Here is a 16023-nt window from a genome sequence, read left to right on the forward strand (position 1 = left end):
TCGGCCTGGTGTACCTAAGGAAGCTATTTCAGTTCTATGCTCCTACTAGGCAGCTTCGCTCTTCCATTGTGCTGAGGGCCTGCACTTCCAGGTTCCGCCTTAAAAGGGTAGGTGGCAGCTCCTTTGTGTACACAGTGGCTGTGGCCTGGAACCAACTCCCTCTTGTCTTATCCTGCCTTCAGGATCCTAAAAATTTTAGGGAGAGCATTAAGGCTTTCCTCTTTAATTAAGTTGTCTTCCCTCTTTTTTCCTCTCTCTTCAAACTGGGCTCGCGCAGGGACACTCTTTGAGTAGCTGTGCACTTTATACAATTCTATGACATAAGAAAGGGTTGAACACAAGAGATACAAAATGATAATTGGCCTGTGCCCTCTAAATTCAGTTTGATTTCTCCCCCTTGCTATCCCTTATTGAAAGAGTGACCTGGGACCTTGCCGAGACATGGTGAAGGAAAGAAATGGGCCCCAGGTAAGAGTGATGGACTGTTCAAGTCAGGGTTCTGTTCCTTGTGACTGGGTGTGGGACCCAGTATGGCTATGTCAGGACCGGCTGCTCTTCCTGATCACAGGCATTTATTAGGGTATTTTTTATTGCAGGTTGGTTATAGCTCTCAGATCAGTGTCCAGGGTATTTGACCCCCAACCTTTATCAACTTGCCTTTGTGGATTAATTTCACAGGTAAGTTACTACTAGTAACTTTACTATTTGTAGTAAAGTTGCTAGTAGTAAAATGTCTCGCACCTCTCAGAATTCGCACAGCGAGAAATGGAGGAAGGTCTTTTTCCTTTCTTGCCCCTGCTTCTTGGAACAGACTGCCCTTAAACCTACGTACTATCACAGATCACAAATGATTTCGCAAGAAGCTGAAGTCATGGCTGTTTGACAACTAAATGAGTAATCTTTCAGAGCTGTCTGCAAGCACAATGAGACTTTCGAGTGATATGTGCACTGTACAAATGTCCCTGATTTGATTTGATAGTAGTAAAGTTACTAGTAGCACATCCTTGTAAATATCAAAAAGTATTAAACTTAGACTTAAGTCTAAGTTAACTACTTAAGTCTTAGTTTACTCCTTTCTGGTATTTACAAAGGTTATTTACTACTAGTAACGTTACCAATATAAAACTGTTACTACTAGTAAAATTACTATTAGTAAAGTTACTTGTAGTAACTTACCTTTGTTATTACCAAAAAGTAGTAAACATAGACATAAGTCTAAGTTTACCTTTGTGAATCGGGCCCAATAAAAGGTGTGATTCAGTGTGTAGTCCTGGGGTATGCCTTATGAGAGATAACCTGAAGATGAGTGATGGGGGCATGTGAATAGATTTGGTCCTCTTCGACAGAAATGACCGTAGCCATTCTCAAGCATGAAGGCAAATCACAGATTTGTATAATCACTGAAATAGTTTTGTTTGATACGCTACTTTGAATACTGCAGAAATATCAAGGTGGATCAGGACAGCTGATCCTTCCTGATCCAGGATTAAATTGATATCAGTCAGAGGGCTATTTCAGTAATGTGAGACACCCTATAGCACATTTGGGAGGGATCCAACTGTAGGAAAGTGCCCTTTTTGCATGGTTGCCCCCATTTTCTGCCAAACTATTGATGTACTTTGAGTGTTCCCTGGGTTCCTGCCAACCAGGTAACCAGGGCCTATGTACTTTGCCCAAATTGTACTGTTCAAAACCCAATTGGCAACTCTGGTCACATGTCAGTCCCTTGTAGAAGGTACCATAGGTACCAAGGGCACTGTGAGCGGGGAAGGTCTCTAAGGGCTGCAGCACTTATTGTGCCACCCTTAGAGGCCCTGTGCCTTTACACACACACACTGCCATTGCAGGCCTGAGTTTTTTTGGTGCAGAACAAAGTGAAGAGTGGACATGGCACACATCCCTGTGTGCCATGCCTACCACCCACTGCCCTAACACAGATAAGTCACCCCTCTAGCTGGGTGCACTATACCAGTGGTGAGGGTACAGGTGCATGAGCCCTATATCCCTACAGTGTCTAAGCCAATTCTTAGACAATGTAAGTACAGTAATACCACTAAGAGTATATCGTACTGGGAGTTTGTCATTACGAACTCCACAGCACCAAAATAGCTTTACTGAAAACTGGGAAGTTTGCTATCATATTTCTCAGCACATTAAACCCACACTGATGCCAGTGTGTCATTGACTGAAAAATGCACTCAGAGGCCATCTTAGAGATGCCCTCTAAAAAATGACCTATGTCTAGTGTCCTGGCTGAGTGGCTGCTCGCCAGCTACCACCACCAGACATGTTTCTGGACCCCTGGGTCGAGAGCCTTCCGCTCTAGGGGTCCTGAAACAATGCATATCCTGGGACGAGGGGGCAAGCCTCCCCCCCAGGATGGGCAGCGTCCATGAAGGGAAAGCTTCAAAGGCTTGCTGCCTTTGCGAGCTACCACAGCCATTTGCTGCTCCCAGCAACTGGACCCGCTGATTCTGACCCCCACTTTGGGCACAAGAATTGGCGGAAATACCAAGTCAGGAGGAGAGGTGTGCCTACCTAGAAACCCACCCCTCAGGTGGGAGAGGCAAGGTGAAGCACAACTCTCAGTCCCCGCCATCTTGCAGATGGGGAGACCCAACCAACCAGTGTGGCATACTAGGGGGTGTACCCTGTAGGAAGCCAGGTGTCTGTTGCAGTAACGCCCCCACACTTTTTGCCAGATTACTGATGCACTTTGATTTGATGGGCCTGGGGTCCCTGCCATTCAGGTTCCCAGGGCCTGTGTTCTTTACCAAAACTGTCCCTTTCTACCCCCAATTGGCACCTCTGTGGTCACATGTAAATCTCTTGAGGTTGCAAATCTCTAAGGCATGTTCAGTGACCATATTTTTAAGGCAACTCTAAAATCGGTTGTTGGTAATACCACTTGACATACTTGCGTCATACTTTGTATTGGTCTCCAAGGGTTGCATCTATACAATAAATATGACTGATGAACAACTTCCCATGTGGCTAGATCGGAAAATCTTTGTTACCTGCATACTGCAAATAAATGCTACAGATAGCTCTTTGTATTGTATGGGTCATAAAGACATTTTATTGGGTGTGTGATGGAGTCTGTCTTTTGTGGCTTTTACCTCTTGAAATTTCATTTCTTGCAGAATGACCACGGTGAGCGAATTGAGTCTTTCAGTGCTGGAGCTTGCATTATATGTATAGTGCACCATATATATATCTTCCAAAGCAGTATGTAGGTTTGTTAGTTACATTTGGGAGCAACACATTTAATATAAACAGAACAGCCGACCTACCTGTGCAGGGTTTCCACTAGGAGTGAGATTACCTGACCTTCCTGTTTCAGGTGATGTTATTGCATCTCCTGTTTTACCAGGAACCTTCCCATGCATGTGACAGGTTGTGCCCTTAGGCACAGTGAATAAAGAGACTAAGATCTCTATCAATAGGTTTTGTGATGCTCACTGTGAGCATCAGTAGACACTGAACGGTGTCAAAAGATAACATGCGTATGCTTGTAACTTGCAACTTCATTATTTATAAAAAGTACTTTGGATGGGTTTGCCAATGGCTTGAGTAATTATGAGCACTGGGAAAAATGTGATCCTGATGACATTTGCCTGAAAAAGATTTCCTAAACATGAGCCCTCTGTTCTTTCTCCACAGGCGAATAGGAGAACAGCAAGCAAGAAACCCATAACCCACAAGGCACTCCATGACCTGGGAACCAAGAATGTAAGGAACTCAAAATAAAATGTCACCTTGTGCAGAACATTTGTTTTCTGGCGTGGTTTATAGCTAGTAAATGTTGTCCAGATATTGTGAACCTCGAAATGATCAGGCCACACTTACATTGTACAATGAAGCTACAGATTTACATTCTAAGCTAACAGGTTTCTGTGGAACTCATGATGAAAGTGTAATAATGGCATACAATGAGTTTGGTTCGGTAGTAGCAATTTCTATCAAGATTTCTATTTTTAGTGAATCTCATTTCGTTCAGAATTTAAATCATATTCCTGTGTATTTTAGGTGACTATTTCCATAGTTAATACTTTTCTTTTTGGAGAACATGTTGTCTAAGATATTTCAAAAAGCACTTAGCCATAGATCTACCAATTTGTATTCTAATCACTAAATACAATGGTTCGTAGTAGGATAAAATATTATTCGGCCGTCTGCTTTGCCATTGCTTTGCTTGCACTGAATGATCAGGTTGTAAGAGGAAACTTAATTGCAGTAGAATTCACGTCTAGAATGTCATTCATTTCCACCCAATAGTCACCTAGTGTTTTCCCAGCTTTTATGAATGGCCTATAATTTATGGTATGGGATGGTAATTTATGGTATTTTTAATTTGATCCTCGGAGTACAACCTGACTCAAACCCCTTCTCCGCTATGCAACTCCCTAACTACAATTATTTAATCAAAAAGTCCACAAATTCTGTGCAGGCATTAATATTGCCAATGTGCACTCACTGACACCTCTCACTGCTACACAACAGAGCAATGACAGTAAGTTCATTTCACAATACTGACGTTCTTCTCCCCCACCCCCCAGTATTTTAGACCTGTGAAAAAACAATCTTCTCATATCCTGTTGCCATTGTGGCCACACACACAAATCTGCTAGCCAGTGGATCAGCTGATGATCCACCCTTTGTGTATCTTAGATTCAAGGTCTTTTTACACACTTCTCCTGAGAAAGCTGAGCACCTGCTTACTCACACTGTCTGGGTTTCGAGTTTCTTTCTGTTGCTTGTGTGAGGAAATTGGGAAATTTTGCGAGGATTTAGCATTATATGATCACATGCGTTGCTGGAATTAAGCTTTGTCTCTCTTGTTTTGCAGATTACTAGTTTTGCATGATTGACATGTTTTAGGCTTTATCTAGGCTTGGAGATACTGTTTTCTTTCAGAGATCCTGTTGCCTTAGGCCGAGAACGGCCTACTTTAAGACTGAGGTGGGAGAGGAGCTGTCCCAAACTCCACAGACCAACCCCAGAGGTGGAGCAAGGTCAACACCCAACCTGCAGATTAAAATACAAAGTCTATTCATGCTTATATTTTTGTTGTTTTGCTTGTTCATCTGGGTAGGAAACAACATGTTTAGGCTTGATGAGTGGGTAGAGGGAGGAGTTCCTGGAGTAAAGACACTGTGTGTGTTTCATGATCTTTCTTCCGAGCAAAAGAGAACAAAGAGGAGGACATACTGGATGTTCTAAGTTTTCCCATGCTAGCAAGACAGACCAGGGGCATGCTTGCTGCCACATCTAAACACACGTCAGTGCCAGTGGTGCCCCCAGCAGGAGGGGCACAGGACACGATGCACAAGCAGGTGAAGCGAAGCAGGTTACTTTTTTTTCTGGTTCTAGAGGATGGCGAATGGTACTCACAAGACACTATCTCCTTCGAATAGCACTTCTGCTCCAGAATCTGTGTTTGTTCAGCTCCTTTAAAAGGTCACACATACTGTGATTACAGGCCTATCAATGCCAGGGATAGTCTTGAGGTGCACAGTGGAACACATAGTCATAGAGCTATATTGAAATATTCATGATTGCAGACATTCCCCACCCTCTAATGAGGCCGATGACGAGGGACCTGGTAACCGGGGTGCCCTCTTTACTCAGTAAGTTTACTCTAGCTTCAGAGGAGGTGTAACTGTTCATGTTTCCTAGCTCCCTCTGATATATTTAATATTAACAAATAGTTCTCCAACATATCAGAGAATACTGCTATGTAATTAGTTACAAATGTATTTTGGAGAGTGTAAGCCAAATTGGGCAGATGTGAATCAGCTGTTGCAAATTGTGTTGCTTAGCAGTGAGAGAGATCGATTGATAGAAAAGAGTGGGTATTCGTTAAAAGCTCCTGCAGATAATCATGCTTTAGTTGCACCAGAAAAGGTTGCTGAATGTTGTAATGTCGTGTAGTTTCTAAAAAATATATTGGATCTGCTTGTTTAGACAACATAAACTAAGGAATTGATGTCCAGGCTGATTCCAGACACCCCCAAAGGATATATTAGTATTTACACCAGCTAGCTCACAGTGCCACCATAAACCCCTTACCGTATCAAGGAGAGAATAGTTTCTGGCAATTATCGAACTTGACACCCCTTGATCCTTCAGGGAACGTGGAAACAGTACAGTACTTTTCGTTCAATCTGTCATACTCATTTAGTCTCAGAGATACACAGAATAAACAATGGGGGCGTTTTTGATAAGCATTTATTGAACCAGCGTAATTTTAGTGTAAAACATGTTTGCTGCGACAACCATTAGACAGAAACAGATATATAAGATTACAAGCACCAACAGAGTAAATAAAAGGTTGAATTCTACCATGGTGCTAAAACAGTGAATATATGCAGGCATGTAGATACATGACAGTAATCAAATGTACTCCTATGATTCAAACCCTACCTAAGTGTACCTAGCATGTATGTGGGTGTAAAGCCAAGAATGTCCTAGGAAAGAGACAAACCCATTACCTGATGTGAGAGAATGAAGTACCCTGTCTTGGTTTCGAGTTGGACTCCCTGCGAGAGATGTCAGACCACTGCAAGCTTGAGCTTCTGTGTGCAGGGACCTCAGCATCTTGTGTCAAAGTGGAAGATTCTCCTCTGCCTATCTAGTGTTGGTATGGTTCATTTATACCATAAAGATAGCCACAGGTTCCTTACACAATTGATGTGCTGTGAGTACGATTATGTAAATTAGTCTAAATAAATACCTACAAATATGCAAAGTAGTTCTGTCGCCCTAGGATGAAGATGACCATGCCTTTTATACAGAGTATGTTAATCCTGTTATGAACGTCATATGCAGGGACTTTGCTAAGAATCCTCATGCATAATAAATTAGGCTAGTTTCAAGGAAACCAATTGATATTTATTCAGCACCTAACTGGGTAAAAGGCAGTGCTAGAACCATTATGCAGAGCAAGGTAGGACAAATGTATGTGAAACGTTGTGTAGCCCGCTAGGCCTAGATTGGGGTACATAACAAATGAAAGTGTGTCTATTCTAGACAGACCAAAGATTTCTGTTTGTAAGCAGAATGTAGGAGAGTCTCTGGCATAATTTCTAAAGTATGTGTGTTGAAAGATATTTGTGCATAGACCATTCCACAGATTTAGCCCACAAAGCTTAGGTGCTGCCTTTGTGTTGGGATTATTGCCAAATGAAGAGAACATACGGAGAGGACACGCACTACCGTTATTGAACTAATTTTCTTAGTTTAAAGCTGGGTGTGGCGTGCTGCTGGGGCTTCACTTTCTGTTCCACTAAGTGTTGCAAAGAGATCAACAATGTTACAGCTCATACAGAGGAGATGTCCCCCAGTGCACAGCGCAAAAGACCATGAAATGGTTGAGTCTTTTAAATCAAAGTAAAAATCCTAGAACTTGTACTTCAGTTTGTAGGTTTTTTGTATTTAATCATCATCAAAAATCAAAAGTTTGAAATTCTTTTTCCATGTCAATAAGTGTTCAAAACACAGTTCATCATTAAAGTCTTTGGTGGCTTAACCACCAAAACGTCGATAAATCATATTCATATCCATCCCAAAGCATTTCGGGCATCATCTGTGCCCTTCGTCAGGGGAATACAATGGAGGAGGAGCTTAGCGCGCACCCAAGATGGTCGCGTGAGCTCAGGGCTCCCAGACCTTCGCCACCTCCACCGACTATCCTGTACCTTATACTGACTTAGAGGACGGGTTATTACTGGCACGACCCTGCTGATCGTTTATCCGTTTTCGGACCTCGGGAGCCGAAGATATGGACTCTTGCACTTTTCTCGGCCTGCTCCATGGTACTGCCCCGGGCCCGGTTTCTCTGCCAGCCGGACAGTAATTGAACAACAACGGATCATACGAGCTTCCCTTGCCCGGTCGTCTACTTTCAGTTTCGTTTCTCGCGCTTAGACCTATTTGACTTTGTCACGATCGCCCTGGCTTGCTGCTTTCAACCTAACCACGATTCAACAACTGGCCACTCAGGCCTCCTGCTACTCATCACCTGGTGATAGGTTCCCATCTCATTTTCCAAATTGCAGCGGGCGCATCGAGTTTAGCCATTTTTACTAGGTCTCAGACTACCCTTCGGGGCGCACGGACTAAGATGGCCGCCAAGCCTGAGGGAGAGAAACGCAAGACCAGACCGGCAATGCGATGTGGCTCTGTGCAATCAAATGTTATGGACAGATACACCCTCGCCAAGGGCTCTCCGGGCGGGTCGACTAAATCCCTGGCCAATGTTGGAGAATAATCCCCGATGGATGAAGATCTATCGTTGAGGGACGTCATGGGCGCCATTGCCGGGATGAAGGCCACACTGGGTCAACAGTATGATGCCCTGGCCCACAAGTTGGATGCGGTCGCTATCGATGTTACCCTGATCAGGGCTGACCTGGCGAAAACCAATGAAAAGGTCAAATCCCTCGATCTAAAGACATCTAGTCTTGTTACTGACGTCTCCGATCTACAGGCAGAGGTCGGTAACCTGCGAGCCGCCCGTGACTATCTCACTCGACGCCTGGACGATTTTGAGGGCCGTGCACGACGGAACAACGTCCGTCTGGTCGGTGTCCCGGAAACATCGGAAGCATCCTCGGTGGACCTGCTGGTGGAAGACCTGGTCCTGAAACATCTAGCACCCAAGGGCCTTAGCAAGTTTTTTGCTGTGGAACGTGTACACAGGATCCCGGGTGGCCCGCCTAAGCAGGGGGCCACTCCGCGACCCATCATTGCTCGGATCTTTAGCTTTCGGGATAGGGATGCGATCCTGCAAGCATCACGCCTATCTGGTCCAACGGCTTATGAGAACACTACAGTCAGCTTCTACCCGGACTTCACCCAGCAGGTTCAGAAACAGCGGCTTGGATTCCAGGGGGTGAAAAAGAGACTGAGGAAAAGAGACATGAAATATGCTCTGCTTTTCCCGGCCCGGCTACGTGTGGTGTACAATGACCGAACATTTTTCTTTGATCATCCAGGGGCGGCAAATGACTGGCTGGACACGCTGCCCCCGGAACCAGATCATTCTGAACACTCTGGACACTCCGGTGGAGCAGAGGGAGGCCCAGTGGAGCAGGAATAGGGGGCGGACTCGGCTCCCGGTCCATCGTATTGACTTTCGGCTGTGGTTTGGTGCTATACCACTATTGCTTGCTAACATGCTATCTTATTGGGGTGTGGGCTGGGGGGTGGGTGAGTCTTCCTCCTCTGGGGTTCTTTTCGTAGACTAGTTGTATGATAGGGCGACAGGCACACAGCAAGTTGGGGTGGCTTTTGAGTCTTACGCAGGGGTGCGGGGTGGAGGGTGTGTTGTACGGGGTCTTTTGGGGGGTTGCAGTTCACGTTTCATTGTTTTCTTCAAGGCATAGTATCGATGATCTCCTGCTGTATAGTGTCGCATCCGGTGTGGGGTGGGGATGGGGTTGATCTTTGGGATGGGGGGTAGGGGACTTAATTTACTGTGTTGGAACGTTAATGGGTTGGGGGATAGGATCAAGCGGGGCGTGGTGTTGCAGCTGTTGCGACGTTTGTCCCCTGATGTGGTTCTGCTTCAGGAGACGCACTTGTTTGGCAATACGTGCCATGCCATGAATAGGCGTGGCTATCGTCTCTTGGCGCACTCGGGTTTCACTTCTGGTTCCAGGGGGGTGGGCATTCTGGTTCGGAGCTCCCTCCCTCTTGCTGTTGACGAAATCATCCTTGATGATAGGGGACGGTACGCCGCCATTGTGGGGCGCTGGGAGGGGAGGGTTATTAACCTGCTCTCCGTATATGTACCGCCGGGTCTCCAGACTACTACTTATGCGGATCTGGGAAGAGTGATCTTGGGAGTCCCCGAGGGTCTGCTTGGAGTGGGCGGGGATTTCAACTCTGTAGTGTCGGGGATGTGTGATCGCTACCCCCCCCCGGTAAATTGCGAAGTCACAATCCTGGTTGGGGGACTTCCTGGAGGCTCTAGGGCTCACCGACTGCTGGCGCCTGCTTCATCCTGGGCAATTGCAATATACCTTGCACTCTGGGGCCCACGGCAGTCTTTCGAGACTTGATTATGTGCTGATGCCCTCCTCCCAGGTCTCCTCCGTAAGGGAGGTGAAACATCTAGCTAGGGGCATCTCGGACCATTCCCCACTTTGGTTGGTAGTGGACGCTCACTTGGGGTCGGAGGGTAGAGTGGCCCCGATAAACCCCTGGTATCTCCGCGATCCCAAGGTTAGGGCGGAACTAATTAAAACGATTGATCAATACTTTGCTGAAAATGTGGGTTCTGTGTCCTCCTCTGTCACGCTGTGGGAAGCGTACAAAACTGTTATTCGGGGCCAGGCCCTCTCCTTGATTGGCAATGTTAAGAGACGTCGGCGGGAGGAGTTGTCCGTCTTGAGAATGACATCACCGTTCTTGAGGGGGAATTGGAGTCCGAGGTCACCCCGGAGAGGCTGCACCTTTTGGGTCTAAAACAACTCGAGTATAGGGCGATGGTGACTGATGCGGCGAAGGAGATGAGCAGAGACCAGCAGGGTCGTCTGTATGATGTGGGGGATAAGGCGGGGAAATTGCTTGCTTGGCTGGATAAGAGGGAATGTGCGAGTCGAGTGGTCCCTGTGATTGTGGATGTGAACGACGTGAGTATCACCGACCCTGCTGATATTGTTGAATGTTTCGCTGACTATTTCCAGGAAGTTTACCTGCGCGATATCTCGCTGCCATGTTTGTCCGACCCTGAAAGGGATCTCTCCGAGGCTCCGCCTACAGTTGATGAGGTCGCGACTGCCATCCGCTCGGTTCGCTCGGGGAAGGCCTCGGGCCCTAATGGGCTCCCTATAGAGCTTTACAAGCTCCGTCCGGATGTGATAGCACCGTATCTACGGTCGATGTTTTTGGAATCGCTGGAGGCAAGCTCCCTCCCTCCTGATCAAAGATTGGCTTCCATAGTGGTGATTCACAAGGACGGCAAGCCACGTGACCGCTGCGCCTCCTTTAGGCCCATATCATTGATTAACGCTGAACCGAAGATTCTGGCCAAAGTGCTTGCCAACCGCTTGGTCACTGTCATAGGCGATCTCGTTCATCCGGACCAGTCCGGATTCATACCCCATCGCAACACGGCACTGAATCTCCGGCGCTTACATGGAGTCCTTGCGCAGGCGGCAATTCTGCATGAACCGGCCATCTTGGCGTCACTGGACGCCACCATGGCGTTTGATACGCTGGAGTGGCCATATCTTTCGGCGGTTCTCTCTAAATTCGGCTTTGGCCCTACCTTCATTGACTGGGTGAAATTGCTATACACCGACCCCTTGGCCCAAGTGGTGGTAAACGGTCGTGTCTCAGCCTCCTTTGCTCTCGGTAGGGGGACGCGCCAGGGCTGCCCTTTGTCTCCTCTCTTGTTTGCCCTCGCTTTGGAGCCCTTGGCGGCAAAAAAAAAATATATATATATACAATCCTTACAGGAAGACCTTCAATCCAAATACTTAGAATCATGTGCAATCAACATGTATATAGAGTCTACGTTATGCTGAGGGTGATAGAACGTGATTATTCGGTGTGCCGTGATTAAGTGCGCAGTGTTGCAAAGAAAAACTCATATGGTGCATTAAAAATGCATTAAACCCGGTGTCTTAAAGAACAGACCAGTGCTCCGAAACGCTCGTTGAAAACAAGTTACAATTCAGCCATACATATGCGGTGGTGGTCGCGTCGTTGTTGTGATGTGCGATTTCCGTTGTTCCGTGTCGTTAGACGCTGCGCATGCACGGTGGTGAGTGGGTGTGGCAGACGACTGGAGCGGTGAGCTGCCTGGTGAGCTGTTGGAGCAGCGGGACAAAGCGAGGTCGGAAGCCGGGACAAGGGACGGGAAGCTCGGCGGTAAGTCGGGGGGGGGTGTGGAGCGGTTTAGGGTACTACTGACTAAAAGGCTAAGGCCTGCTTGAGCCTATCCGGCTAGAGCCTGCGCTGGGCCTGTGTCGTACCTCCCCCTCCCCCTCCCAGCCGTGCGCTGTGCTCCTTACTATCCCACGAGTCCTAGTGCTCCCAGTAATCCCAGCAATTCCTGCCTCCTTCAGCTCGCAGCCCTGCCGGTGCCGTCCCCCCACGCATTTTCTATCCGCTGCCCAGTTCCCCTGATGGCCGGTGAGGGTGACATTCTGCACCGCTAGAACTGGGACTGCTCCCTCCTCCCTTACCCCATATCCCCGTCCTGGTCGGCCCGGGTCAGCCTATTCGGCCGGGCCCCACCAGCTGGGCAAAAAGGGGTGTGTGGCCTGAGAGGAACCCTTCTCCTGGCACCCACCCAGGTCAGGTCGAGCCGGGGAGGCTCCTTAACCCCTTAGCCCACGCTGGGGCAGGTGTTGGGTTGGCCGGCCTGGGTTGACTAGCCGAGGTGGGGCAAATAGGGAGGGGGGTGCCATAAAGTAGCCACACAGTAGGCAAAAAAAAAAAGAAGGGGGAATCTCAAACCAACTATATAAGCCGAGTGTAGACAACCAGACCTATATAACCCCACTATTAGCGAACGCAGCCTCGCTCACAGGCTATTGAACTTTGCCGAGGATTACCTAAAACCTCGGCGTGAAGAGCAGAAGCCGCAACAAAAAGTCATAACAAAGATGAGGTCTGGGAAAGTAAGGAAGGCGGCATCGGTCCCAAAACGAAAAGGGACCAGGCAACCGACATCGGCCACGGTCTCCCTTCCAGCCAGTGAAACCCTATCAGCGGACGGAATCTCGCCAGAAGAGTGCCGCGGTTCTTTCCAAAAGGCCACGACCAAGACTAAATCACATGAAGGAAAGCAGTCGGATTTGTCAAATTATTTTTTAACTATACCCAAAATCTTTCAACAGCCTCAGCTCCAGGAGGTAACCAGGAGCAGGAATCCGCCTTGGGAGTGGAAATCAACTTCCCCTCTTCAACAACAGTCGAACGCCCAGCCTTGGGAAGGCGAAAATAATAAGTCAGCTCAAGCCAGGGAGGTATTTACCTTTGGCGCCACTCCAATCAAACCACTGCCCAGTCTTGGAAGTTTTGGAAGTCGGGGTGGTGCTAATCTAGAATCATGTAAAGTCAATTGCCAACAGGACACATCCTTGGGTGAGGCTTTGGGCCAGCAACCGGCTGTTCTGGCGGCAGACACCAAGGGTGGTTCTCTGTCGCAAACTCCACCAAAGATCCCATTGATAATGCTGACCGGTTCCATAGCAAAAACCCAGAAACTATGTACTTTGGCAACCTCCAATGGGGAAGAAGAACCTGCCATTGTAATAGAAGATTTGCCTGACCCACATCGGAAGTTAATTTGTGCCCAAATCCATGCCCAAAGCACCGCACTGAGTAATAGTACTGCTCAAACCCCTCATCTAATTAGTACACCTACCGCTCAACCGACGGAGCCAAGTCCATTGCCCACTGTTCTGCATTCATTTGTACCATATGAATTAACAATGCCTCCGTCCCAAAAGACTCCTAATAAAATAGGCCCAAGTGACCAGCTTTTAGCAGATCTGTCCTACTTTTTCAAAGATACCCAAAACCCCGTAAATGACTCTCCCACTGTCTCAAACCCTAATCATGATGTTCATACAGCTACCAGCGTTTGGCCTCAACTTTTGCAGACATTTCAACAAACAGTCAACGCCCTACACTACCACTCGGACAAACTGGATGTACAGGTTGATCTCCTAAATACGCTAGCCGTATTTACGGCAGGGATAGATAATAAATTAGACCAACTGAATAATCTAATTATAGGTGCTCAAGCGTCGACAAAACTAATTCAATCGGTATGCTGCTGCTCCCCAATAATTGATTCTCTATCATCGCTCCCTGACTTCTTGGCCAGTGTTTTTTTTTTTTAATTTTTTTTTTTTAAACCTTTATTGTACAGAAGGCGCTCACAGATACGGGCCTACAACCCACCGGGCCGGCCACCACAATAAAGAGACATACGAGGCAATACAGGAGAGACAACAGGATTTCTAAATAGCTCATATGAAAGGCAAAGGCAACAAGTCTTTGAGTCGCCATCACAGACAGGATAAAAGTAGGTTAATTTTATAATAGAAAAAAGGGTGTCACAGGATAATGTCAATCTGTAAGGTCCAGAGGGCCGTGGTGGGCCGTGAGCAAGCCGAAGTCTCGAATACAGGAAAAAACCAACAGAACAATACATTTTGGCAAAGGCAGAACGTGAGTCCCACATCAAGAACAATCAAAATCGCTGCTCAGCACCCACCCACCACTACCAGGGCACATAATAATAAAACAGCGAAAAATACGCTTACAAAACTAAAAGCCCTCCGTTACAACAACCCAAGGGAGGAAAAAAAAAATGGGGTGGGGAAAGGGAAAAAAGGGGAGGAAGAGGACTTCAAAAAAGGGGAGGGGGAAAGTGAGGGCGCAGCGTCAGCGCACGCCCCCCACGGCTAACAAAGCACCCAATACTAATTCGGCACATGGAACTAGTGGCAACAGGAGAAATGAATGCGTAGTAAACCGCGACAGCAGACATACCAAAAGGGCCATGCCAGCACAAACACCCCGGGGGGCTACGCGCCGACACCGCGCCACGAAATTAGGGGATACATAAGAGCCATAGAACCAAAAAGAGGAACAGGGAAAGATACAATAAACAGACCCCCCCACCACCCCGCACAGCCCACCCTGCACCCCTGCAGAAGGCTATGGCCTACCCCCCAGCAGCGTGCCTGTCGCCCTAATTAGAACCCGAAATATAGAGAAATATAAGAAAGAAAGAATCACTTAGATTAAAAAGGGGGGGGGAGGGAAAACAGGGAAAAACAGCGGGAGAGGAGCCACAGAATCAAAACCCCTTCAGCTCCCACCCCCCCGCCCGAAAATACTCAGAGCCCACGGGAAGATAATAAACACACGGATAAGCTCCAGGAACGTAAAGACGTATCAAACATAATCATACAATAATGAACGGAGCACCCAACCATACCACAAAATAACAGTCCACAGAGGCAAGATCAGCTCAACCCTGTAACAGGAGGTGAATAACAGGGATTCGAATCAAAAATACACTCAAGTTGTAGCGATCGTGACCCGGATGATCCAGAAAGTACAGTAACCACTTCAGGCAAAGCAGGCAAAGTTCCGATGAGAATACGGAGAAAGCCGGTCCAGCGGCATCGTCACAGGATCTTCGTACGGCCATGTGAGGCAAAAGAGGAAAAGGAGACCCATCGAGGTCGGTCCAGACGGGATCCAGCCGGGGAACCTGCGAAGTAGAAGGAGGCACAGGACGAAGAAGGGCAGCGGGCCCCCGTACATCCACACCAACAGCAGCCTCCAGGTCCACGACCCCAAGGAAAGTTCCAGCAGCACACAACAGAGATGAAGCCGCACAAACCGAGGGGGGTCCGGCAGGCCCAACAAAGGGACCCCCCTCCAGGATAGCGGTAGGTGCGGTCATGGGTGCCCCCCAGGAGCGCAGGGCGGCGAGGATGTCGCGAAGCGTAGGCTCACCTTTACAGTATTCAGCAAACGTGCCGCGCGGCGGACCCGCATCGCCGGTCCCCGCAAGGCCGAGAATCATGGGGCCGGCCGCCATCTTAGAAGCCCGGCGGGGCCGCTGCAAACACCGACCCCCGCCCGGATATCAGCGGGGCAAAACAGGACACCGGCAACCACCAGCGGAAGTGCCACCAGGGCAGGAAGGGGAGCCACCAGAAGAAGGCGATGCGCCGGCACCCCACACGCCGCCGGCACCGTTCTCCGAGTCCGGGCGGAGGAACTCAAAATGGCCGGGCCGGAGAACAAAGGGGAGACGAGCCAGATGTACGGTTAACCCCGTCCATGGAAGTCAGCTCCCCAACACCAGGCCGCAGGACCGCCGGACCAGGCCCGGGAGGCCGCAATCGGTCTATTAGCACATCGGCCCCTCCGACCGACTCCACACCACCACCAAGGGCCGGCCACCGCGCCCCGTCCAGCCCGGGCGCCGCCAAGGAGTGCCAGGCCCAGCCACTCCGGAGGCCCCGAAGCAAC

At 48.3% G+C, this 16023-nt stretch overlaps 1 protein-coding gene across 7 annotated transcripts in view; it reads left to right on the forward strand.

The window, feature by feature from the left end:
* Nucleotides 1-16023, forward strand: part of AGBL3 (AGBL carboxypeptidase 3) — an 873099-nt gene that overhangs the window by 622618 nt on the left and 234458 nt on the right. For all 7 annotated transcript variants that reach the window (XM_078669865.1, XM_078670168.1, XM_078670098.1 and 4 more), the window contains exon 14: nt 3664-3732. In XM_078669865.1, the coding sequence (XP_078525991.1) occupies nt 3664-3732 (69 nt within the window). The remainder of the gene's footprint in view (nt 1-3663; nt 3733-16023) is intronic.

The sequence above is a fragment of the Lissotriton helveticus genome, chromosome 1_1 (genome assembly GCF_964261635.1).
Source record: "Lissotriton helveticus chromosome 1_1, aLisHel1.1, whole genome shotgun sequence".
NCBI classification, from domain to species: domain Eukaryota; kingdom Metazoa; phylum Chordata; class Amphibia; order Caudata; family Salamandridae; genus Lissotriton; species Lissotriton helveticus.